Source organism: Glycine soja, chromosome 10 (assembly GCF_004193775.1).
Source record: "Glycine soja cultivar W05 chromosome 10, ASM419377v2, whole genome shotgun sequence".
NCBI lineage: Eukaryota > Viridiplantae > Streptophyta > Magnoliopsida > Fabales > Fabaceae > Glycine > Glycine soja.
In genome coordinates this window covers 44,235,674-44,262,662 of record NC_041011.1, presented here as the reverse complement: position 1 = coordinate 44,262,662, position 26,989 = coordinate 44,235,674, and the positions used below count along the sequence as shown (strand labels likewise).

The following is a 26,989-nucleotide window of genomic DNA, read 5'->3' as shown; positions in this document are numbered from 1 at the left end:
ATTCAAATATAAATAAATTTTACATTATTATATATCACCATAAATCATTATATTGATAAATTACCTTAAATAAATATATAATTAAAAATAATATCAAAAATATATTTTGATGAATTAATTTTAAAATTAACAATAAGATTGAACTGTCAAGATAGATTTTAAAATTTAAGAGTTTTTTCTTAAGTAGGACTCTAGAAGTAAGATACGATATATGCATAGTAAATTTAGCAAAAGATAAAAGGATTTTGGCTTAGAAGTAAAATTGATAGAAGATACAACATGTTTCTAAGCTTTATTATATGAAATCAATCATATAAGATAATCGTAAAATTAATGAGAATGCTAGCAAGATGTGTTAAATGGAGAAAAAACATTGTGAAAAATTATTTGTGATCACAAAGTGTATACCAAACTCAAAGATAAGTTTTATCATACAATTATACATATGGTAGTGAATGATGAGATTTAAAGGAACACCATAAAAAAAAGTGAGAACAACATAATGAGAATATTAAGATAGATGTGTGATCATATAATAAAATATAGGATATAGAATGATGTTATACTAAAGATTGATGTAACATCTATTGGAAAAAAAGTGACAATAAATCAATTAAAATATTTTGAGTATGTACAAAAAAGACCACAAGGGATGTCACTTAAAAGAGTGAATTGCATTATTTTTAGCACGTGAAAAAGGAGAAAAGGGAGACTAGAAAGGCATAAGAAAAAATCATCAAAATATCTTAGATTTAATATTTTTCAAATTTTGATTTTTAATCATGTTAAATGACATCGTATGATCCACATGGTTGACTTCACGTTATGGGATAAAGTTTTGTTGTGATTTTATCTTGATTAAAATGTAATTTTAATCTTTTTATTTTTTTCAATATATAATTTTGATCCCTTCATTTAAGCTTTAACTATCAATGCCATTAAATTGGACAATTGGTTTAAAATGATTGATTATAAAAACCAACAAATTAAATGTCTCAATTTTTAAATAAAGGCCAAATTTCTGAATTTCAAAAAGATAGGAAGTTTAGCCTTTATTATTTTTAACTTGGGAAATGACTATTTTGATTAAATCGGTAAAATTTTAGTTTTTAGAAGAATGTAAATTATGATTTAGTTCTTGAATGTTTATTTATCTCATTAAGAAAAATAATGACTCTCTTTTTAAGAATCTTAACGATTGATCGGTTAAAATTTAGTGAAAATTTTAATTTTTAGAATTCTCATTTAATAATTATCTTTATATTTATATTAAATGAGAAACTTAATAAAATTGATAACCTTCAATAAATTATAACTTATTAAAAAGAGATTTTTTGAGAGGAAAGAAAATGTCAAAGAGATCGTGTAAGAGAGAGAGAGTATTGCTGACATTTTTCTTATTCATTTTGTTTTTCTCATGTTATTTGGTAACAGCAGTCACATCACATCGTTGAATGAATGACGTGTGATGATATACTTCCATTAAACTCGAGCTGATTCCACTCACTCTATAATGAAATGAGTCATCGCCTCCAACTTCAAGGCATTATCGTCACTTCCTTTCGCCAACCCCACTTTTCCTTCTTTTCCCGTTACACTTCCACAACGACAAGGTTCATTTTTCTTCGCACCCCATTTTATAATACATGTTAAAATTTGTATTTTTATTTTCCTTTTTTCAGTTTGTTAATTATTCTGACACTTTTCCGTTAAAGGTTATCATTTTCTAGTTTTAGTTGCGGGAAAAATTTGGAAATGGAGGAAGTGAAGGGTGCTTCAGACTTGTTGGTGGGTGACCCTGCTTTACTGGAGAAGAAAATTGATGCAATTCGATTGGGTGGTCCCCAGAAGCTTCAGGTTTCTTCATGCATTTGGTTGATAATTTATAATTAATTTAAGTGTTGTATATTCCATTTTTTTTTGTGTGTGCGCTTGTTGAATTGGTTCAGTGTAATGACTAGTGACAATATAAATGGGTACCAGTCAAAAAACTTTTTTTTTTTTGAGATTTTTCCAGCACAATATGTTTCTCTTTTTATGGTTGTGTTAACAGATTCCTGCTACCGGGTGATTGCTGATTTTGATGCTACGTTGACAATGTTTTGGGTTAATGGAACTCGTGGCCAAAGTATGTTGTTCTCTCAACGTTTTATTTCTCCCTTTGAGGCTTTGATGCAAGAAAAAAATGGAAAAACTGTCATTAGGAATTGATATGTATCATATCTCATAGAATCATTTATACTTTTGTAGCCAGTCATGGTCTTTTGCAGCAGGGTAATCCAGATTATAATGCCAAAAGGCAGCAGTTATATGAATATTACCATCCATTAGAGTTTTCGCCAAATATTGGACTTGAAGAGAAAACAAAGCTCATGGAAGAGTGGTGTGTGAATTTATTAATGGTTATAGGCACTAAGTTAAACAGTGACTTTCAGTATTGACATTAATGCTTTTTGCTGAAAGTCTAAATGTGGTGTATCAGGTGGGGAAAGGCACATGGTCTTCTTGTTGAGGGAGGACTTACATATGACTCAATAAGACAATCAGTTGCTAATGCCAACATAGCTTTCAGGGAAGGTGTTTGTGAACTTTTTGAGTTTTTGGAGGTAGATTTCCCATCCTTCTATAAGTTCTTAAATGTTGATATGTTCATTGTATATCAGGTGAATATATGAAATGAAATATAGATGCGTGAAAATTCAAATATTCAATTGCTGAAACTGGTTCCTGTATTCTAGTTGTAATTTTCAGGAAAGAGATGCTCCTGTGTTGATATTCTCAGCAGGGCTTGCTGATATCATTGAAGAGGTCTGATAAATTAATTTTGTTATATGATGACAAGGTTGCTGGACAGTTGCTTTTCACTCTCTTCTCTATTGTTGTTTATGCCTCTCAATTGCATTGTATTGCTTTTTTTGATAATAACAGGTCCTAAGGCAGAAACTTCACAGATCCTTCAAGAATGTGAGGATAGTATCCAACAGGATGGTATTTGATGATGATGGCCGCCTTGTAACTTTTAAAGGTGATTCTATGTTTCCTGCATTCATTAGCTAAATATTTGTTGGTTTTCCATCTCGGTTTTTATATCCAAATACATCTTTTTGAGGCCAAGGCATTAAATAAGTGCCTTTAGGTTTCACTGTCAATAGAGAGAAGCAAATATATTTATTTATTTATTTATTTCTGTCTACACCCTGGTGAGTGGGTTTGGTAAAATAACATTGCAAGTAATATTTGCTGATAAAAAAAACATTGCAAGTTTTATTAACAAAAACTAACCAGTAATATTTGCTGATAAAAAAAACATTGCAAGTTCTATGGTGTCTCTCACCATGACTGCCTAACAAACACGAGCGCAATGGATGATATGTCACTTAGTGTTGGGTGGAAAGTCTTTGATACCTGCAATGTTTATTGCATATTTTGATGAATGTTTCCTTGCTTGGGAGAACAAACAGCTAAAGAAATTTATCTTATGTCAGTAAATGTTGTTAAATGGCGACACCATTGCCATGGTGGAATGGCATGACAGATTTTTTGCCAACTGCCATAGGCAATTTGTGAAGAGAGGCCTGCTAAGGTTGGTGCCATAGGTTTCAATGGCGTGTTCATATGGAAGAATTTTGCCCTTCTGCCCGTCTGCCCGTCTGCCATTGGTAACACTTCTCAGTACCTTATTATGTGCTGTATCATACAGGGTTTGAAATCATGGGTGGGGTGGGGGTGGGGGGGTAACAAAATACTTGGTGAGCTTATGCATTGTAATTTGAAGCATGGCAGGTTGCTCAAATAATGCGACCACTATTTTGAGTGTGAACTGGATATGAACCTTGCCTTAGGTTTTTAAAACACTCAAACCTAGACGAAATCCCTTGATTCCCAAAATATAGAAACTTTGGATACATGTATTACTGTCTCTTGCAGGGTAGCTAATAACATTCTAGAATCTCTAACCTTGGATATCTTCATCATAACACCAATGATACCACTTGTTACTAATGGGTCCAGAATATGTATGAGAAGTGACTCAAATGTTGGTTGGATTGACACTTATTATTAGTAAGTTCTATATTCACTTTCTAGAATTGAATAACATATTGCTAATGCAAGTCATGACCAACAGATGAATTTCTTTTTGGTTTTAATAAATCCATCTTATGCAAATCCAAACTTCTCACGTTAGTTAACTAGGAATTCAGCAACAGCAAACTGAAAAAAACTTGCTGAAATGTAAATGTTGTCTTTACTCCCAGTCCTAGAGTCTTGGGAAATTCTACTTTTTCCTTAAACTTTTTTCAATGCTTTTTCTGTGCTGAACATAAAATTTAAAACAAATATTTAACTGTAACTCTGTAAATTGATATTGGCTTTCATGTATAATTGTGTTTTCTTATGTACAAATATTATGAGTTCGAACATTGCAGTTCATGGCTGAGTTGAAATATTTAAGTGCTTGTTGAATCACTTGAATGCTATTGGAGTATTTTGGATAAAATACAATTTTGGGGTGCTTTTAAACCAAAAAAGAACTAATTATCCCGAAGCTAGAAGGCTCCTTGCTATGCAAAGGTATGGAAAAGGGTCATTGTACGCAGCCTTACCTTTGGATATGCAAAGAGGTTGTTTATGGATTCATACCCATGACCAACCAGTCACCAAGGTGCAACTTTACTGCTGCACCATAGCTCACTTTGGGTGGCTTTTAATCATCTTGATAAAATTAGTTCTTACTTTTTACTTATAAATTTTTATTACAGGAAAATTGATTCATAGCTTAAATAAAAATGAGCATGCTCTTGACATGGCTGCTCCTGTTCATGAGAGATTGGGTGATATGGATGGTTGGTCCTACTGATGGCAATGCCTCATTGAAGAAGAGAACCAATGTTTCCTTCTCGGTGATCACACCGGAGACTTGGGAATGTCTGATGGTTTGAATTATGAGCCTTGCCAAATTTCTGTTCTTCTAATTACTTGGGTAACATGTAACTAATACATATGCTCAAGTGTATAAAATTATTGTTGCAGGAACCACAACGTTGAGAACTCACTTAGCTGCTATCAAGAAGCTTTTGATGTTGTTTTTGTGGTAAGTGGATTGGATGGATGCTAGAATATGTTTAGATTCTTTGTTCCTTTAGTATGAGAACAGTCCTTTTATTTTTTGCTTCGGTAAGTGCCTCTGCAATTGTGAGGAATAACATCATATTAAACTAAACTAATGCATTGATGCATGTTCATATGTAATTTGACTTTAGGTGACTACTGTTTACTCTTGCTGTGGTGTTTGATGTTGTTAACTGATAACATTTAACTGACATTATATTTCTAACGATTTATGTTCAGTTGAAGTGAACATACCTGGAGAAGGAATTACTATGCAGCTAACCGTAACTTGCATTTTATTACCTGCAGAATGATGCACCCATGTGGGGAGTTATCAAACTGGTCTCTCATATGTGTTCAAGTGGGAGGTGATGTTTCCAGCAAAGATATATCCTTAAGCAGTGTCATTCTTTTTTGTTATATATCTTAGGATTCCTCGTCATGAAATTTGTATTACCTATAGTTAAGAAAACCGTACACGAGCTCAACCATTAAAATGTTTTGTTTTACTGAACAATATAAATATAAATTATAAAAGTTGCCAAACAAATGGAAACATTAAGATATGTATCTGCATGAGGTGCAGTTGTTTTTGAACTGCATATGATCTATTTCTTCTCATTATATATTGTCTCTCAGATTTTCTCTAGCATGGTTATGCCTGTCAGTTTTCCCTTCCTAGACATGGCTGGTGATTAATTTTGCTAGTCCATAATTAATTTACTTAATATGTTACAATAATTCTGTAGTACGTGCAAGGAACTCCCAACTTTTTATGTCTCGGCTTTTCTGTGCTTTTGGTTTTGTGTACATAACCATTTGGCAGGTTTCATAAAAAAATAGCACACCAAAACATTAACTGCGTCAGGTAGGCATCTATGAGAATATGAAACTTTGATCTTAGTGCAAGTGCTTTGTAATAAGCATAGACAGTATTTGAAGCTGTAACGTATATTTGAAATAATTAAATTGCACTATAGTTTGAGTGATTTAACCGAAATGAAAAACTACCTCAACTTTGGGATAAACCTTGACATTATGTTGCTGGCTGTAATAATTTTTTTTTTTTTTGCTTTCTTCGTAATTTTTTGGTCCATAAGAGGAAAACACGCTAAGAGAAACAAATGGGGCCCAGGGCACAAATGAAGATACAACGGAACTTCTTTTTGTAATCCGTTTTTTCTCCTAGCACTGTCCTTATTTTTTTAACAATTGTTTACAAAAATATCATTACTAAAAATTAGTTTCTGAAGTGTTATGGAAAAATATTTTCAAAAATTAATTCTTAGAATGTAAAATAATTACTAAAAATTGGTTTCTCAAGTTTTGTTGGAAAAGATTTCCTACAACTAATTATTAGAATGTAAAATAATACATTCCAGATACTAGTTTTTAAAATATATTTTAAAAGCTTGACATGACTAAATCACTATTTAAAAGTATATTTTATAATAGGACATTTTCATTCAGAAACCTGTTAAAAAGTCTACATTGTGATAAAACATTTTAAATAAGTCAAGAAACCTAAATCAAAATAAGCTAATGAACTTAAACTTGTACACGAGTGCCTTAAGCCTAAATGCTTTGGTAGAGAGGAAAGAAATAAAGTATATAAAAATGAAAGAGAGATAATTTTGAAAAAGAGAAATATAGTAGAAATAAAATTAAATGTTGGATTGCTTGATTGAAAAAATTAGGTGAGAAATAAAATAAAAATAGAATGATAACATATTAAATTACTTATTCACCCTGGAAAAATACGAGCGTACAATTCGGGGTATTGGGATAAGGTTCATGACCAACAACAATCCTCAAAAGGATAGAAGAGTCAATCCATTGTAATCTTAATTGCTTAGGTGACTTGTTAAAAGAAGCTGAGACTCACTATATCATGAGTTAAGTCTTCCTTAATTCATCTCAATCAAACCAGCAATGTTATTTTGGTGGTCATCTGTTAATATATTATTATTATTATTATAAAATCTAAAATTGTCTTTTTCAAATGAAATAGATTTTTAAATAAGTTTTGTCCTAATCTATTTAATAAATAAGCGTGAGCTAGGCTTAAGAGGAACAATCTATGTTCCCTCTTTGCCAATAATATTTTGGTGACAATCTTTGTTCCAAGGATAACTGATTGATGAAAGAAATAAATCAATCATATATGTAGCAAGAGAGCACAACTTGTTTGAAATATTTGGATGAAAGTCCGAATCCTAGTCCTAGTCTCCTAGGATAACTGTTTCTGCCTCATTGCTTCCACAAACACCACACAGCATTCGTTTTTCAGTGGTTTACTTGGCCTTCAATTGTCGTCGTGTTGTGGATTTCAACGCTAGCTTTGATCCATGATTGTCACTTAATTAACCCTGCTGCAATTTGGATAACTAGTCCCAAACAAACCATCCTCATTAATTCCTGTGAAATGAACTGGCTTATATATCTCATGAAATGTTAGGAATGTTAGATTTCCAAATAAACATATTTCCTTACATTATTATGATTTTTTTATTCAGAGAAGACAGTATCTTTCACCGGAGATAATTATACTTGAGCTGAATAAAACTAAAATTTATTATATTATTCTTAGCTGTTCTGATTAAGCACCGTCAGGGTCGGATTTCACCTGAATTTGATTCATATCCCTAAAATTGTTAGATGTATTTGTTGGTATAATTATTAATCATTATTATTTAGCTGGTGTTGGGCACAAAATGCCAATCCATTTCTTCAAGACTCAAGCTAAGTGTTCTACATACAGCTTGTACCAAATAAGAGGGCCGATCTCATGGATAATGATGTATGGATATCTAGTGTTATTTGACATCTTGAAAAAAGAAAAAGAAAATAATATGATATGATAAAAAAAAAGGTCAAATAAGTGTTTATTTTATATATATATATATATATATATATATATATATATATATATATATATATATATATATATATATATATATATATATATATATATATATATCATCAATGTTTGTTTTTCTCTTCCAAGTTCCAATGTAGGTTTCCTTCTCAACTCCACTAAATACGTCCTACATACTGTACAAATGTTTTCTTTCATTTACTGTTCAAGTATGCTATTATTGGAAACTTTTGACAACAGCTTTAAGCATGACGTTTCGGCTTTTAGCAAATTGCTAACTCCCATTTACATAAGTATTGCATTTCCTTTATCTAATTGCACGATTGTGTTGAGGCTTGAGATAAATTAAAAATAACCAGCCCCATATATATCACCTGACAATTAACAATGAAAAATACCTACATATAGGTGGAAGATCATGATGGTCTTGCTAAACTTGAGTATGATTATCTCTTATTTAGAATAATACCTATGGTCTGAAACTAAAATAGAGACTTAAGATATTGAAATGGCATTTTCACAGTTAGTGTTTTAGATTTTAAATTACCTGGAGTCTAGACTAAAAAGTGCTTTAGATTTTTCAGTTTTTTTTAGTTTTCAACTTGATCATTTTTAATTTTAGTAGTCTACCAGTTTTTGAATGCTTCTAGGTCATACACAATTGTGAGTTACATTTTTTTATCAGCCTTGAAAAAAATAAATATGAAAATAGAAGGGAGTGACAACTGACAAGTAACATACATATAATGTGCTTCTGTTAGACAACCAGTGTTAAGATCCCAAAAGTCTTAACATAATCAAGAACATTATTATTTAGAAAACCAGGCCACGAAAATTCTAAAAAATTGAATCTTCAGCTCAGGTTAAGCAATTCAAATATGTTTCTAATACAAGTTAATCGTTTAAAACAAACTCAGAAGAGGAAAACATGAGTTATCAATTAGAGAGTCCCTATAATTGCGTTGAAGCAACTGCAAACACCACCACATTGTTGGCAAATCAGCTATTATTGCATCTTGCATAATCATGGGTTACTTGAGGTGTGTGTAATGGAACTCAATTTGTAGTCTATGATGAAGTGGCATGGATGCTTTCAAGCCTTTCTTGACATCAACTTGAAGCTCTCTTATAGGAATTGCAGCCAAGAATTTCTTTATGTACTCTTTGCATGACTCCTTGCCACTACATATGATCCCTTCCCTTCTATCATTGCTTTCATTTGGGGTGATTATGAAAGATTTATCAACTACATTTTCTTGTGAACCATTTACCTCCACTGTTTTATTTCCCTTCTTACTCAGTTTCTCAACTTTTGTGCTTGTATCAAACTTCAAGATGTAGGCCTGATTGCATCCTTCATGTAGTCTCTCCCCCAAAGTGTCAATAATGTAGTAGGCATCTTTCTCAACCTTTAGGACAAAAAAATGGTCATTCCAACTTACTATGTACACCAAAGGCTCCCTAAACATGTGAAGTTCTGAAGCAGAATGGCTTATTTCCTCCCATATGCTATCAAAGGACATTGCACCATGAAGGAAGTCAAAACCTTCACCCTCAGGTTCCTCTGGAATGAAAAATCCAACAAAGGATTTTTCTGACACTACAGATACTGCACAGATTTTCGCTTGCAGAACAGTTTCAAGATCAAAGTGTTTATCTGGAAACTTCTTTATGAAGTCCTTGTTCTCACAAAGAGTTCTCCATTCTGATGATCCATCTCTAATCAGGCTATCAAATTCACACTTGATAGGCATCACAACTTGGTTTGCTTTCAACCAATCTGCAATGAGAGCAACTAGGACAGCACATGCACTCTCCCCGGCAGCGCATTCACTCCTTTGATCAATTGAAGCAAAAAAGATTTGGGTATGGAGCTTCATCTGTCCATCGCGGCTAATGACTTCTTTTTGCTCCCAACTCCCTACAGTGAAACTGTTCTCCTCAAATTCAGGAACAAATGATGGACTAGTTGTGATATTTTCTATTTTATGCCACTGCAAGAACCATGTACACTTACTTAAATTGCTTTAAAGGCTGTTCTAAAATACAAAGACAGAAGTAAAAATGGAAGAAAAACTACAAGTTGTACATATGATATATACCTTTCCACTAGTGTAATCATCAGAAGAGCTCAGCAGCCTACGATCATAGTCAATATCATCTCCACCCTCTTCTCCGTGTTTTTTCAGAAGTAGCTCCCCTTTCACCTTGGAAGATCTAAAGTGAAGTTTCCTTTTCCTCCAAGAAAGGATTCGGTGTTTTGAATTCTGATGCTCCATCTGATCACATGTATTATAATTCTCAACATGTGCACCCCCATAATCAGACTTTTGGCTACTATAGTAGATCCAGCACTCATCTTTACCATTAATAGTTGAACCTGAATATGGTGATCCTCCTGCATAGTTTCCAGAGGCCAGAGTCTCATAACTCAATGAATGTCTCACACAAGAATCCTCCTCATTCACCTCTGACTTAATTGCAGCATCATTATCCAGTGAATCCACGTCCGATGTATACCTATTTTCAAAATCTTCACTTCTGTTGGAGCTCCTACCATCACTTCCTTCATCTTTGGAGCTTGCCTTCTTGGCTCTTCCAGTTGATACATAATCAGCAAAGAATTTTACTCTTCTCAGACCCGCTTTAAGTGTGGTAAACTCATCTTTATTTATTGCGAGAGCATCAACAGAACTGGGTGATGAAGGAACACACATAGTTGATCTTTGCACTGCATCCAAATATTCTTGAAGGGCCTCCAGTTTCAGTAAACTAAGAGACAACTGAAAAGAAACACAAATGAAGTTCCATATAATTTCTCTTTTTGGATCAGGGAAGTAGGTTGTGCATCTAATCCAGTTAGGCAAGAGAATCATTAAAAGTAATTATTATGAGTAAATAGTGCATACACTAATGGTGTAAAGGTTTTTACACTATCATCTAATCACAAAACATCATGTATAATAAGCATGTATAATAAGTTTGCTGATTTTTACATTAACTAAGTTATACCAGCGACGACTTCTTATTGGTTGACAGTGTACAATAACTTACATTGATAGTGCATAAAAATCGAACTCAATTATAATATTCTAATCAATTTCAAAGCATAAAAAGAAAAGGAAGGAACAAAAAAGAACTTACAAAAAGTGAGAGATTAGTAATATCATTGGTGCCAGGGACATTCAAAGGAACTACAATTTCAATCTCTTTATCTACAGCTGCAGGAACGTATTCAGCTAAGTTTATTGATGTAACACCAGCTACAGAAGCTCTGGTTTTTGGCCCTTGCTTAGATACCTAATTCAGTACAAAAGAAAGTAAAGAAAATTCAAACTATAAGATGAGGAATTGGATCTTAGTTATTTACTCCAAAAATTAAATTAAATTAAATTTCAGCATAAATAAAATTCTTGGTTGAAATGCTGTAAAATGCTAGTCAAACATACAAGAGTATGCAACTGCATTGGTAATAACACTGTAAAATAATTTTTTAAAAAACAAATAGTGAAAGATAAGAATACTGAACTGAAGGACAAGAACTTTTTCTAAGAAAACAAAACCAAGAAAGATAATAGCTCATGAATGAATACAAGAATCAGATCCCAGAATAATTTTTTAAGAGAGAATTGTCATAACAAATTGTTTTATTAATCCTAAAAGATAAATATTTTTTCATAACAGAACCAAAATTGCGACTAATAAAAAACTGTCTTTCCAAACACAGTGACAATTGATAGCATTTGGTAAAATGGAATGGAACATTTAGGAGTAGGACATGAGGTTAAAAATGATATATATTTTAGTTCCACTAAAAGGGTGAAACCAAAATGGAATAGCACAAGATGCTCCATTTTGTTTTATCCATGTGTGAATAAAAACATTTCATGTGCTTCATGGCCCATCAAATTACTTCATGTTTTACAAGCTCATTTAAGTCATTTGGCCATAAATAGGTGATAGATAGATCAATAACTGATCAGAAAAAGTTCCTGCCAAGAAAATTCTATTAAATCACATTTCCATTCTAAAGGATGTCTTTCTCCTTTTTTGTTCTGCAAGATTTTCTAGTGACAGCTTGAGTCAAGACTAACCCCTCCTCTGCCAGCTATCTTTCGGGCATATTCTCATGTCCAGGTGCATTTATAAGGGAATTACTTCCCTTACGTGTTGGTAAGTTTCACACCCAAGAAATCAAAAGTAAAAGCTTGCCTAATAAACAAGGACACAACAAGAGACAGGAATCTTATAAATATAAATATAGATACACATGCACTGGAAAAAATTTAAATTATAATAAGAGGTGACAAGATCATTATACAATATATAAAATTAACATAAAAACATAAATCTTTAATTAAAGAGAAAATTAATATTTAATAAATTACTATCATTATTAGTTATTGCTGTTTTCATTTGTGTTTAATTATTTGTATTACTTTTTTAAAAAAACTATGGCATGTATTTACAGCTATTCTGAAGTATAGGTAAAATATCTGACATGAATGCTTGTTTCCCAATTTGGTAAGACAACCCTTGTGTAGTTGTGTTACTTTTGGTGTCTTTATTCATTAAAATTCATATACTTAAACTGGATAACAAATTGTTCAAGATAAAATGATTTAACTTGACTAATTTTTCTTTACATTTTGAACAACCCATTCTGCAAAAAAAGTGCAAGCAAAAGGAATGTGTAAATTCTTTCTTGAAATGCGCCTTTCAATGTGCAAAAGCCTGAAATCATGCTTGACAAATGTGCAAGCAAGGAATGCCTAAAGGGGCATTTCACCATGGTTCCTTCATGTTCTAATTCTACCAGCTACCAAGCGTATCCTAGTCCCCAACCCAAATAAAGTTCAATTGTAGCCAATGGCCATCAAAGAACCTTAATTTATGAAACACCTCCAGAACTAAGAAAGGCACTGTAGTCTTGTTACTGCTTAAAAGACCAATGATGACAAGCCAAGATTTAATATATATATATATATATATATATATATATATATATATATATATATGAAGAAATTTCAATATATGCGTAATGCATGGCCAGTTGTGTAACAACCAAAAAAGGAACTAATATTATTATAATTGAAATAAATAAATAGTAGAAAATAAGAAACAAAGTGGATATTATAAATTTAACAAGGAACTCACACTGGAGACTGTTAGCATAACTTCCCATGGATAAAACACGTTCTCCTTATACCTAGTAAAGTTGCACACATTTCTAAATTCCTGATTCCATTCAACTACTCCTGCATCATTAAGACCTTCTTCTCTGGTGAAATTTCTCTTGATGGAACGCCTCAATGAGCTCAAAGCCACACCTTTCAGACCCTTCCACTTAATTTCAACCACCTTGGACTTCACCTCCTCAGCTTTCTCCATACTTGTTGACCCTTCAAGCCTGCGCACTATGAAAACTACTTCAAATTTCTTAGATGAGAGAGGTGGCCATGGAGGCCAACTCATCATCTTCACCACCATTATTGGTTCAAAATTGGAAACTTCCAAGTTCAAACCAAGACCAACAGAAGTGGTACTACTGTGGAGAGACCAATGGCAAGGAGATTGTGGGGTGGAAAGGAAAAGACTGTTTTAAGGGGTTACATGAACCAAAAGTTTGTATCTTTTCAGCAAAGGGTGTCAGTGATTGAGTAAAGTTCACACTCACAGGGTTCTCAAACAGGATGAGAGAGAAGAAGGTAACATACTTTTGGAAGACGGTTGAAAACTTTTTGAGGGTGAAAAAATGAAGGTACAAACAATGATGGGTTTTGGAAATTTAGAATATATATATATATATATATATATATATATATATATATATATATAATGTATTAAGTATGAATGTGTTAATAAATTATAATAATAAAAATATCTTAAAATATAATAATAATAATGTAACTTATTAATATATTTATATTAAAAAAAAATAAAAATATGTACTTTAACAAATCATATATATATATATATATATATATATGTTTTGTGACACAGTGACAAAAAGATTCTGAAAATCCAAAGGTAGACACTAGAGACAGGTTGTTCACACACAGTTGGAAATTGAAGTGAGTGGGGTGTAACCTTTCCTCAGAGTGCCGGCCCGGCTCACAAACTCTTTCCACCTATGTTCCAACAAAGTACTACTAGACAATGATGATGATAATATGCATTTTCCCAAATTGCACAATTCACTCTTGCTGTAAGACTCCAAAAGCAAAATGACATAGGACTCATGTTGCACTAATGTACTGTTTTGGCAATATGTATTTCTATGCTGCAACTCATGTTATTTGTAATCTTTTTAACCTCATTGATCAACATCTTCTAAGTAACTTTTGTGTCCAATTAAAGATAAATGGGTTGGTGGCTCCAATTGAATTACACGATTCCATAAAGCCAAGGTTCCAACTCTACCTTGCTTGTTGAGTGATATGACATTATGACATTTAAGATAAATGCTATTGACACATTATTTGATATTTTCTTTTTAATATTTTTTTATAAATAATTAAAATTTATTGAAAATAATTAATTTTGGTGGATCGGACTTCTCACTTAATGTTTCTATTTCCTTATTTAGTCACAAAATTCGATGATTTTTAATAAATGTCAGTAAATGATAGAGTGTTTGAAATAAAGTGTGAACAAAATTCTATTTAGCTTTCTTTCATCAAATAGGAAATATTTTTAAAATCCCTCTCAGGTGGGATCTCAAATAATTAAGATTTTACTAATACTTGTAGTTAAGTTTTTTTTTTTCCATAGACATTATTAAAAAAAAATTGTTGGAGATACCCTGGAATGCTAAATGTAGACATTTATCATATTTGAACCTTTCTTAATTTGTCATGTTATAGAAAATTGACTTCTTTATGCTAGACTCAATTCCGCTGGTAAGCGTAGTTAAGTATAATCCTATTTGTTAAATTAAAGCTAATTATTTTCCTAAGATTTCATTATACTTCCTAAAAATAATGTTGGTCATAAATGTAATTATCTTTTTTATTGATGAATAAAATTTGCATTTTTTCTTGACAATTATTTAATCAAGTCATTTATTGATAATGCAGTGGGCAGGGACCAGGGACTGGTTCTGTTGTTACATAACCTACCACGCTTCCAAACCAAATCAAATTAACATGGGCCTTAGACGTAGTAGGCTTGTTTTGTCCTACAAAACACTGCGTTGGGTCGAACCTAACACCAAAGTCACAAGCACACAAACCTGAGGGGCTCTCACAGTTTCACTTTCAACCTACCATTTGTAGCACTGCTAAATTTAATAAAATGATTTTAAAAGTTTAGAACTGAGAAGTTTAATAAAATTTGAAGAATTTTTGTAGGATGTAGTATTAATATTTGAAAAGGGGAAATTTTGAGATTTTCTTAGGTGAAATTTGATTTTTGATTGATAAGTTTTGAGTAAAATAAGATCTAAAAACAATTTAATCATTTCATTTTGCAAATATTTTGAGCAAAATGAGAATCTGGAAGTCTTAGGTAAAAGGCCAAATTCACTTAATATTAAAAACAGAGAAACACAATTGAATAAGAAAACATTGAGATATTAAATTCAAATAATTAAATCACTTATTCATTGTCATGATTTTAACTAAGATTAAAAATAACTTAGTTTATTTTTTTGTAAAATTAACTATTATTTGAATTATTTTATTTTAAATTAAATAATTATTCGTTACAAAATATGTCCTTGTTCTCATAAGATATTTTTGTTTCTTTCACATATACCTTGAGTTCAATAGCATGCATGTAGTAGATTTATATGAATATACTTAGAATATACTGTCTAAATTTTTTAAACATTATTATTCAATTGTCATGTATATAATAAAATTATTGTTTTTTAATAATTGTTTTTATAAATTATACTTAAGATGATTACTTTTATAACCAACCTAACTAGGACATTTAGTTTCCCAACAAAAACCTAGGATATCCTTACAAGCTTGAATCGTTTCAGTTGGAAAAAATCCCTTGTGCATGAAGATCAAAGGATATGAACACACAAAGATACATCACCAAAAAAATAAAATAATGAAAGATATGAATTTAAAGCAGATATCTTTTATCTACATTCACACAAACATCTAAACAATATTCACTATCTCAAATTTTAATTTGACAATGAATTACATTTATCCTCTATTGTCAAAATAACAATAAATTGATATCTTGACAAAACTATAATTATAATAAGAGTTTAAAATAATTTTACATTATCATCTACTCATCAATCATTGTTGTTATGATTTTTAAAATAATTTTTATCAAAGTCAACAAACTTATATCATAAATGATGATTGAATGATAATGTAATTTTACATTATATAATATTTTTTCTCTTATAATAACCTAAGCAAAGGATAAATGCACACATTGATCCGATGCAAAGTTTATTTGTATCATTATATAGTATGGTTTCATTGTGATGATCGATGATGCTGAAACTCAAAGTGAGCTCCAAGGCTGGGGCTTATAGAGGCGTTCACCGAAGGCAATTAAGAATTCAGCATAACGACAAATTGTAAGAAGACGAGATAATTGAATCAAGAATTGCTGGCGAACATGATCGGCCTATTGTAACAAGAAACCGTGTTAATAGCAAAATAGAGAAATTATACCCAAAAAACATATCAACATAATAGAGAAATTGGATTCTCATGATTATGCATGCATTACCTGCTTTAAAAATGACATTTGTTGTGAGACACACGTCAATTTTAATCCTTTGTCACCAGCTGCTGATGCTTTATCAAGGATTTGGTGGAGTTTTTCCATGCCTTGTGCAAGAGCATCTTCTGCTTGTTGACAGGATTGTACAAAATTAAAAATATCAGAAAGTTGTTGCTGGGAACACGAATGCTGAACTTGAGGCAGAATAACCTGGATCCATATATAGCACACACTTAGGCAACATGTAACACTTCAGTTTTCGGGGTATATATATATATATATATTATATTTATTAAGTATGTATTTTGAGTTTTTATAATTAATTGAATTAAGTAAATATTTTGGTGTGAGATATTGGGTTGAAATTGAGTTTTATATTAGTCATGCGGATAAAAAATTAATAGAATTTTTAGAAATTAAATAAATGAGAGAAATTATTTTTTGTTAATTAAAATAAGGATTTCATAGTATTAGAAAATAAATAAAGATAAATGATGTTTTAGAAAATAAAATGATATTTTAATTGGTTACTTATTTAATAAAAAGAGTAAAAAGAATAAAAAGATTTTTTTTATATAAAATAAAAAAATAGAATAAATAATAAATTTAGAGTAACCTAACTATAAATAAAGACGGTCAATTTTTACCATTATGATTCCTTCCAGATTTGTTCTCCCTTCTTTCAAAACTCTTTTTTTTCTCATACACACCCAAACTTGTCTGTCCCAATAAAACTATAATACCGAACTCGTTAATTGTTGGATCATCCTAAAATTTAGGCAACACCTTTGGAACTCACTTTTGCACATTCCCACTGTTGGAATTTGCGAAATAATATATGTAGAGAGAGAAATCTTTCTCGCACGGAGATAGTGAAGTTGAGGCTTCAATCCCTTCTCTTTCTCTCTAACGCTTGGAAACCCTAACAGAACAACTAGAAAAAAAAACTTGAGGAATCATAGGGAACTGCTAGAGACCCTACTATCGCTACCGGACTACACGTGAGCCCTCTTAGAGGTAAGATATGAGTTTATCACAATTAGGGTTAGAATGAATATGTGTAGGGGTCTCTAGATGATCAAATTGGGATTAATTTTGAGGTGTTTTATGCGTTTTAATTTTGTCTGTACAATGATAACTACAAATTTCTCATGTTTGATGGGTCAATTGATGCCCTAATGTGAATTGGATGGTTTAATTGAGTGTTTGACTTTAAATGTTAGAAACCTAGAAATTGGGAATTCTTGATTCTTGCATATTTTCTTGAAATTGATTGAAGGGTTTTGTTCCCCATGACATGGTAATGTATTAGTGAGAAGGTGTGATGAGACATGTGTTGTGAACAAATGTGGAATTAATACGTTCCTTAATGTGATTATACATGTTATTGTGAAGTGTAAAGTGATAGCCTTGAGTTGTGAGCTATAAACTGACAATCACACAACTGTAAGACTTTAAGGGCGACAAGTTAATGCATGATGAATATTGTGATGGGATTCCCTGTGGGAACCCAACGAGTTGAATAACTTGGAAACACAACGAGTTAAAATGATTTTGAAAATAGTTGAGTAGTTGTGTGTATTACGTATTCTAAACTTTAGTGGCACATATATGATTTTAAATGTCTGTTTTAATGAGATGATTAGTTATATAAACATAACATATTAATATTATTACTGTGTGATATATATATATGATGCATGAGGCATGATAATGTGATGTCTTTGGATTATGAAAGTGAGATGAACTGTATGTAAGTGACAAGTTGAATATGCGTTAAATTGTGAGATCACACGTGTATTGAGATGTTGTATGCATTGAACTGTGAGTTATGAATCGTACAATCACACGACTGTAAGACTCTTTAAGGGCGACGAGTTAATGCACAACGAATATTGTGATGGGATCCACTGTGGGAACCCGACGAGTTGAATAACTTTGAGGCATGACGAGTTAAAATTATTTTCAGAATAATTGAGGAGTCGTGTGTTTTGTATAGTTCATAGACGGAATCTGCGTGTTAAAATATTTTATTGATTGGACTTAAATCAAGAGGAAGAGCCCCTAATGGACTCTTCAGAGTCTAGGCCTTATACACCCAATTTGAGTGTTCCTTTAAGCATGTGTTGATCTCACATGGTTGAAACATTCTTGCAAAACAGTGTGACTCTGACTGGTCTCCCTCCTATGATTTTACCTAGTGAGAGTGATCTGACTTACTAGTGTGTGGTCTGTTTTGTCATATACTCCTAAGTGCTTGACAATATTTTTTCACTGATATGGTATCACATTGCATATAGGATCAAGTATTAGTGTATCTATTGCATAATACCTGTGTAATGATAATTGTGACTTGTTATGTGATGATAGATAATGAATTGTGTAAGTGTGAGATATTGTATTGTACTTGAGATGTGTTATTTTGAATACATAATTAATGTAAAAGTGTGAAATGTAATTTTATGATTAAATCTTTGAAACAAGTGATGCTACGCAATATTGTTATGATTCTATCGTGGGTTCATAATTGATTCTTTTTTACCACACCACCATCCCAAATACACTAATAATAAATTGGTTTACTTTTTTAATAATCATCTTAAAAATTATATCTCCTGTCATTTCTATTTGGTTGATTTTTACAATAACAGTACATAAAAAAATGTTGAACGGATAAATGTATAATATGACACACAGAAAAGAAAGAAAAAAAAATTGAAAGTAAAAAGACCATGTGCATGTGAAGGTCCAAAATGGAAAAGTGAAAATTAAGAAGATGCAAATATGATTAAAATTAGATTAACCTTCTAAGCTTTTCTAACTTGTTATATAGAACTTTTCAGCTGAAATAAATATTTGATTCATAATTACTTACATAAGGCTTTTATAATAAGTGTATATATCGAAAAGTTTGATAAGAATTTTTTGAAGAAAAGTTTGATAAGAATTTTGTGAAGAAATTGAAGTGTATAAGTTAACTTTAATTTATATAAAATGTTTAATTTATTTTACTTCATTAATTTTCTCTAATTTTTCTTCTACAAAGTATTTGTTAAGAAGTTTATCTAAACTAATTAACCAGCTCAATATCATTTTTTATTTGCCCCACCAACCAATTACAGTTTTGTTTTTAAGTAAAACAAGCATTACCTGAAGCAGTTGAGAAGGGCGAAAGCCTCCAATCCACCACAAATTGCGTTCAGCTGTTGTGCACCAAATAGCAGAAGCAACATTGAAGACATCTAAATTTTCAGCACTTGAATTCATCTCCAATAGTTCAAAATAGTGCTTCATGACTGTTTCTATAAGAAACACTAGTTTGTCATCAAGAACTTGGTCATTATGAAAATTTAAAGCACTCCGCATCTCATAAATAAGTCTCTTATGCTTTTCTGACCAACGCCCATAGTTCATCACAAATGTTGTGTTTCCTGCGGAATTCTTAACTTTAGTTGGTTTTATGTTACACAAGAAATAAAGGAAGTAGATACTAGGGAAAAAAATTAATATAAGTCACTACAAGCTTTAATTAGCTAAAATTGACCTTAAAATAAGGGGAAAAATCTTTTGATATATGAAATAAACATGTCACTTCCAAAGCCATTCAAGTTACATAATTAACCTTTTTTCAAATAATAATGATAATAAATATCTAATCACCATCAATGATTCATGAGCACTTAATATCACATCCAATCTAAAATCTTAGCACACTAAATCTTCATCGATGATAGTGAACTATACAAATAAACTATAAGTGACATTAATTCTTGGTTGTTTTTTGTAAGAATGTATTTTGTGAAAATTAAATTTAACTTTTCTCTCACAAACTCAACTTGTGTTATCAAATGATACTCCTATTAGATTGCACTGTACCAGACTAGTTTAATTATAAAAAAAAAAAATCCTTCATTTTTCTTTTGTTTTGTCTTCTAATATTTTGATCAAAGAATAGAGTATTTAGACCACCCACAATAAGAATATCAATTTTGAAGATGAATTTTAAATATTTGGCAACAAAAAATATCAATTTATTTTAGGTAATAACCAAGGATACCAATTTAAAAATTGAGTTGGTATGTCTACTGGAAAAGTTCGACTAAAGTATTTGGTGGATTAGAAAACAGAACTGAGGAGTGACAAAAATATCTATTTTGCAAGATACTTTCTTCCTAGTATTCCTTTGTTTTGCCTCAACCAAAAATATACCTTGATTTTTTTATGCTAAGAACAAGACTAACTTTATATTTGTTCTTACCATCAATTATGAAGATGCCTCCCTGCACATTAACCTCATTCCTTGGTTTATTTGCTAGAAACCTGCTTTGGTTAGATGAACTCATGATTTTCTTTGAACTGATAATTAACACTAACAGAATGACAACTAGTTAGCACTCAATTTCATAATGAGTTAATGAGAATGGTACGAAGAATGAAAGGTGTATATATATATCACCAAAAGGAAAAAGAGACCACTATTCACCAAGAAGGACACCTACAATAGTGCAAGATTTTTGTCCTTATTTCTACCTAACTCAAATAAAATGCCCCTATCACCCACTTATCTATAAAAAGGATACACGACATGTATTATTAACCATTTCATGTCATCATACATTTCTCAGATTTATTGAATATTTAGGAATGTCCAACCATTAACCACCCATCTTAGTGTACTTTTGGCCTTCCAAACCATCATGGGACAAAAGTACTGAATCACTGATGTGGAAACTAAAAGTATATACTCATGATTTTTATACCAATTCCATTTCAAGGAGGTAGATTCCCATTGAAACTGATGTGGCTCTTTGATTCGGTCTCTTTCTCTCTCTTTTTTATTATGCAGGTATCAATATCCAACGTTGTCTTGATTCTTGAACCACCACTGAATCTCCTTTTTGTCATTAAATAAAACGTGTTAAATCTTTTCACACGTGAGAAAACATTGCTTTTCAAAGTGTGGCATCCTTCTTGAGTGACCAGAAGAATTTAAATTCTTAAAAAATATAAAACTAGTGCATACTTGTGAAGCCCCTTCTCCACGACAATTCACAAGCAATGCAGCAAAAGAAATTTCACAGAAAATTAAAAGTTGATTTTTGCGGATGTGGGTGACTGAAAATATCTTGTAGCCACGCGATATCTTCTACTATAAAAATCAAGGAAACTTGATGCAGATATTCACCTAAATGGACAAGCCATAACCTTGATGGATAAGGTCATCTCCATTTCCATTTTAGTAACCTTGAGATTCTTGTTCAGGATCCTATATCCACTGATGATGAAATTAGAACCTATCTTAACAAATGTTATTGGACCTATCATGTAATTTGTTATTGGGTCTATCATGTCATCTATTGTTCTCTTGTTGGACCTATCATCTCACCTATTATCTTAAGGTGGTTGCTTTGGATCATTTTTGTTGGGACAACACAGACTTCTCTGATGTTTCTTCTCCAGCTGTCCTTGTGTTGTCCATTTAGTTTGTGTTAATATTTAATTTTAAAAATCATGAAAACGGTATGATTTCTAAGGGACGACTGGAAAAGGAACAACAAAGAAGCTAAATCTCCACAGTGAAAGGGCTAAAATACCCTATCATGTCAATCTATATGTTTTAATTTTTTAAAAATTATTTTTTTACAAATTTTTATTCATTTACTTTATTTACAAAATTTGATAATTAAACAAATTTAATATTTAATTGAATGATGTATTTAGATGTTTATTATAATGATTAAAAATTAAATAAATATGATTTTTAATTGAATGATATATTTAGATGTTTTTTATAACAATTGATAATTAAATAAAATTGATATTTTTTTACATATGTAAATACTTATTAAACCTATGACTTTTATTTATAATTTATATATGTATACAAATTAATTATTAGATAAAAAATAATCATCACAAAATTTATTATGCAAATTTACATGTACATTAAATATAAATTAGAAATTTTAGTGTTATACATAGCGATACTATTTGTTTATAACATAATGTGTTTATTAGTTTAGTTGATTTGAGTGTTTTACTAATAATGCGGGTCACTGTGCTGTTGGGTGTCCCAACAAAAATATTGCCGATCCATGAAAACGTGAAGACCATTTTAACCCTTTCATTATGTTGTTGGGTATCCTAACAAAAATGATGGATGTCCAAGATGGATGCCCAAAATGATGGGTATCCCATCATCTCACCTCTATAGATATCATATCATCATACAAACTTATTTTATAGGTCTAATAACATTACACATATCTAAGAATTCTTTAATGAATTATATTATTAAACATTACACATATTTACTATACCTCTCTAAAACAATTATAAAAATTAATTAAACATATCTTAAATCATAACACATTCTTATGTTTTATGTTTTATGAACATTAATTATATATCATACAGATTTTTTATTAAAGAGTTTAATATTCATGCTTAAAATATCTTTAGTGATAGAATTTATTTGAATTCTTAAACACCTTCACTATCACATATGTTACAAGAACTTATAAGCACCTGGTGCATATCATTATCTCAGGTCCTTAATAAGGAAAAACTCCAATAAGAAAATCTTAATAGACATAGTTCTTAATAAGAAAAATAACATAAGCAACTCAGAATGAAGATGACTTAACTCTTAAGTATTATTGAACTTGATTGTAAAGGGATTGTTGATGGAGTTAGGGACAATTGTATAGCTTAGTCTCACTAAAGAGTTACTATTGGTACATGCAAACATATAGACTCAAGTTTTTATCAAACTTTTAGATATAATTTATTAGGAGACAGACAAATTTTGTAGTCCAAGGGGGACGAAATTTCATGCTAGTCGCCAATTTTTTTTATGATATATCATAATTTAGGGTTTAAGATTTATAATTTAGTGGATTCACGTTATGACATTATTAATGCATATTTAAATTGAGCTTTTTGTTAAAAAAAAATAGGAAGACTTGAAAAAAGTTTTCAAGTTGTTGGAAACTAAAAACTAAATAAAATCAGGTTCTAGATTATTGATAAACAATGGTATGATAAGTAATACCACCGTGTTAATTATTTTATAATTAATATTCCAAATAAAGAACATTTTATTGCAAATCGTGCATATCACTCAAAGGCTATATAACCTTTTTTAGGCACAAAGGCTATATAACCTAGTTTGTTGAAAATGCTATTCACAAATTAAATTGCATGTGACATGAATTATTCAAGTTCTTTTCTACCAAACCTGTCTATATATGTAACTAGTGGTGGAACATGACTGAAGATTTTCAACCGAAAGGTGGGTGGAATAACTTTTTCAAACCTTTTTTTTACTGCTCCTGACTAGACTAATTACTTACATAGTGTTGAAGAGGCACTGCTTACTTGATTTTGCTTTTCTTTTTTTTGGGGGAGGGGCAATATCATTAAAAATTAACAATACGATTTTAATTTAATAATATTTACACATAATTTTTTTATTAATAAACATAAAATTATTTAATAATATATATATATATATATATATATTATAAGAAAATGAATGATAAAAATAAAAAATAACTCTAAAAAAATTATTATTAAAATAAGTAAATATGCAAATGTAATCAATTACATCATAATACTTAGATCTTAATTTCAATAATATCGAATAATATTTATTAACAAAAAAATTATCTTAATAAAAAAATAACAAATATTTTAAATTGTTTGACAAAAATCACAATAGCATCGTATCAAACATTTTTTGTTTGCATGTTATAAACTGATTTTTTTTTAATTTTTGGCTAATTTTGGAAACTTTTTATTCTTTTACTAATTTTTTAAAAGTGTTTTAGTGGTTTATTTGAATTACACACTTGATTGTTTTATTAATTTTATGGTTAGAATAGTTAACTTGGTCTGATTTTTAGAACACTATTGTGCATATATGAGAGAATATTTTGTATGTAACAATAAGACGAATAAATATTTACTATTAAATTCTATCACCAATGCTGAAAATTAAAATACATGTAACATGAGCTTTCTAATTAAAAATGCACATTTTATATGTATATATAATAAGAAATTTCGGACCAATTTTCACCTCAAGTTCATACAAACGGAAGGGAAGACATTGGTTTTCTTTTTAGTTTGTATGAGTTTTAAATAACTTTTTATAATTTATAAAATTTAAAATAAACAATTCCATATAAAGAAAAATAATAAAATAAAAATGTTTTTTTTTGTAAATTTGTCTTTATTGTTACACTTTTTATATAATTTATTTATTTTCACATTCTCTTTTATTTATTTAAATGCAAAAAAAAAATACTATTTTTTTATTATGTCACAAGGTTGTTGTTCTGTTATCTATATTTATTTCCATTTTCAATTATTCAAATCTGACATACCCTTTTTGGGGGTAATTCTGTTACTTTTCATTGATTCTTACTGATTAATCTCTGTTTCATAAGTGAAAATTTGAGTGTAAGGAAACCTATAGCTGTGATCCTCTCTCTCTCTGTAATTTTACAAAATTTCTTAACATTAAGAAAAATTTATTAACCAATTGTTACTATTTAGCTTATGTTGAGGGATTAGAGTCATAAACCTATTAGAATTCCCCATATCATGAAATAATTCCATTGTTGAGTGTTTGCAGTGAATGGGATAATATATATATTTCCCTTCATCGGTACTCATCTCTGTTTCTTCAAGCTCAAATACCCCACCATTCCCTGCTAGTGTCACCCACAATCCCACCACCACCTTTCTCTTCACTGACCCCAACTACTTCATAAAATGCATTGCAGTTAGTCGGTAGCCAGTTTAAGCAATTAAGTTTAGTTTAATATATAAATTAATTACACCTTAAAAAAACCAAAACAGGAAAGTGAATGCCTTTTTATATGATATTATTTTATGAATAAAGAACAGAAAATATTTATCTGACACTTGAAACTATAAGGAGTTAAAAAAGATTTGGCTTTTTAATAATTTTGTAATCTACTCTAGTGCAGTATGCTCACGGTAGTCTCATATATCATACAGTCATCATCTGTTTACCATGGTGGCAAATTTGTTCAGCTTTCCCACCCTAGAATCAGTCTTCTTTATATGGTCTTACAGCAAATCCATAACTTTGTTGCATTTATATTATGTTCAGTCCTGGTAATCTTGTGTACGATCTCATGATTGATGCCAATATTGCATTGACATCAATGACATTAGAATTTTTCCATCTTATAATCACTTTTTACCTCTAGATTTGGGTGACCCGTTATATAAAATTGAATTCTTTTTCTTCTCACTGCCTGATGGTTTTTTAAACTTCAGTGTGACTTCTTTTTTTGATATTTCTTACTCTTGACTGCTGTTTTGTTTCCGGAATTGAATGGAGAACAAAGTCATGCACTTTGTGGTGGTGTTAATTTTGAATGAGGTAGCTTTCAGTTTTCACCACTCTGTCAGTGATATCACCACTATCAGTGAATCTTGTTTTTGTGGCAGTAAATTTTTATACAAATAATTACATATCCTACTACCAAGAAATGGAAAGATTTTCCTGTGTATATCATTTGTCGATGAAATGAACATAGGTCAAGTCACTAGTTAGATACAAAAAAATTATTACTAATCCAGTTCAAGCCTTATTGCTGTGCTTGTTTGAAAATTCCTTGTTGGTATATTATCTGATTATTTCAAACTCAATGTGTATTGTTGTGGTAGAGAACCCTTGAGATAAACACCGAGTACCAGAAGTTATCTTCACTTAGAGCTCTACAAGCAACTCGGCAAGAAGAGTTTCTCCGGAAGGATCTAAAGGCAAGATTGAATCAATATCATGAAGGTAAAAGAAAACCATGCCCCAACATGGAAGTGCTAGCCTATGGCTGTGAATTGACACCTTCTATCCTGACATACATATAATTAAGAAAAATATATAAAATTTTGAAATTTAATTAAATAAATTTTATTCAAATTACTTAAACAAATTCACGTGGATAAAAAAGTCACATTCGCTTGATTGTTATCAAATAAAATTTATTAAAAACATCTCCAGCTCAAAATAAAGCTGTCCAAGTTTACAAAATAAAGTTAAACGGTAAGATAAAATAAAGTAAAATACATGTTTGGAGCATTATGTAATTAAAATAAAAACTCATGCCCCAATGTTACATCCTATTATATCACTATATCTCAGCGTCCTTTAGCGTGAGATTCTTTAAAGTCATCCACCTAGTCATCTACTCCCACAAACACAAGGTTCGGGATCATCACAGAATCCAAACACAAACAACACGTAGGTAGGGAGTGAGT

The 26,989-nt window shown here is 30.7% G+C and overlaps 2 protein-coding genes and 1 pseudogene across 2 annotated transcripts; 1 reads left to right on the top strand and 2 right to left on the bottom strand.

Annotated features, from left to right (window-relative positions):
• Positions 1–1,447: 1,447 nt before the first annotated feature.
• On the top strand, positions 1,448–5,735 carry LOC114370075 (annotated as a pseudogene).
• Positions 5,736–8,725: 2,990 nt separating this feature from the next.
• Positions 8,726–13,749, bottom strand: LOC114370392. Its single transcript, XM_028327730.1, has 4 exons — positions 13,145–13,749; positions 11,132–11,287; positions 10,090–10,770; positions 8,726–9,981 (listed from the first exon to the last, which is right to left on the bottom strand). The coding sequence occupies exons 1-4, from the start codon at positions 13,475–13,477 to the stop codon at positions 9,019–9,021; spliced, it is 2,133 nt and encodes a 710-aa protein (XP_028183531.1). The 5' UTR covers positions 13,478–13,749; the 3' UTR covers positions 8,726–9,018.
• Positions 13,750–16,292: 2,543 nt separating this feature from the next.
• LOC114371004 (transcription factor TGA4-like) lies at positions 16,293–21,089 on the bottom strand. The gene is made up of 4 exons (XM_028328406.1): positions 20,949–21,089; positions 19,841–20,121; positions 16,697–16,900; positions 16,293–16,591 (listed from the first exon to the last, which is right to left on the bottom strand). Exons 1-4 carry the CDS (start codon positions 21,031–21,033, stop codon positions 16,466–16,468), a joined length of 696 nt encoding a protein of 231 aa, XP_028184207.1. The 5' UTR covers positions 21,034–21,089; the 3' UTR covers positions 16,293–16,465.
• Between the last annotated feature and the right edge of the window lie 5,900 nt (positions 21,090–26,989).

Excerpts from the sequence above, each read along its gene's own strand:
- LOC114370392 (XM_028327730.1), bottom strand. The coding sequence starts at position 13,477 with ATGGTGGTGAAGATGATGAGTTGGCCTCCATGGCCACCTCTCTCATCT. Across the intron at positions 11,288-13,144 it reads TTATGCTAACAGTCTCCAGT|GTATCTAAGCAAGGGCCAAA; the intron begins GTGAGTTCCTTG and ends GTACTGAATTAG. Across the intron at positions 9,982-10,089 it reads ATGATTACACTAGTGGAAAG|TGGCATAAAATAGAAAATAT; the intron begins GTATATATCATA and ends TGGTTCTTGCAG.
- LOC114371004 (XM_028328406.1), bottom strand. The coding sequence starts at position 21,033 with ATGAGTTCATCTAACCAAAGCAGGTTTCTAGCAAATAAACCAAGGAAT. Across the intron at positions 20,122-20,948 it reads AGGCATCTTCATAATTGATG|GAAACACAACATTTGTGATG; the intron begins GTAAGAACAAAT and ends AGAATTCCGCAG. Across the intron at positions 16,901-19,840 it reads GCCCTTCTCAACTGCTTCAG|GTTATTCTGCCTCAAGTTCA; the intron begins GTAATGCTTGTT and ends ATATGGATCCAG.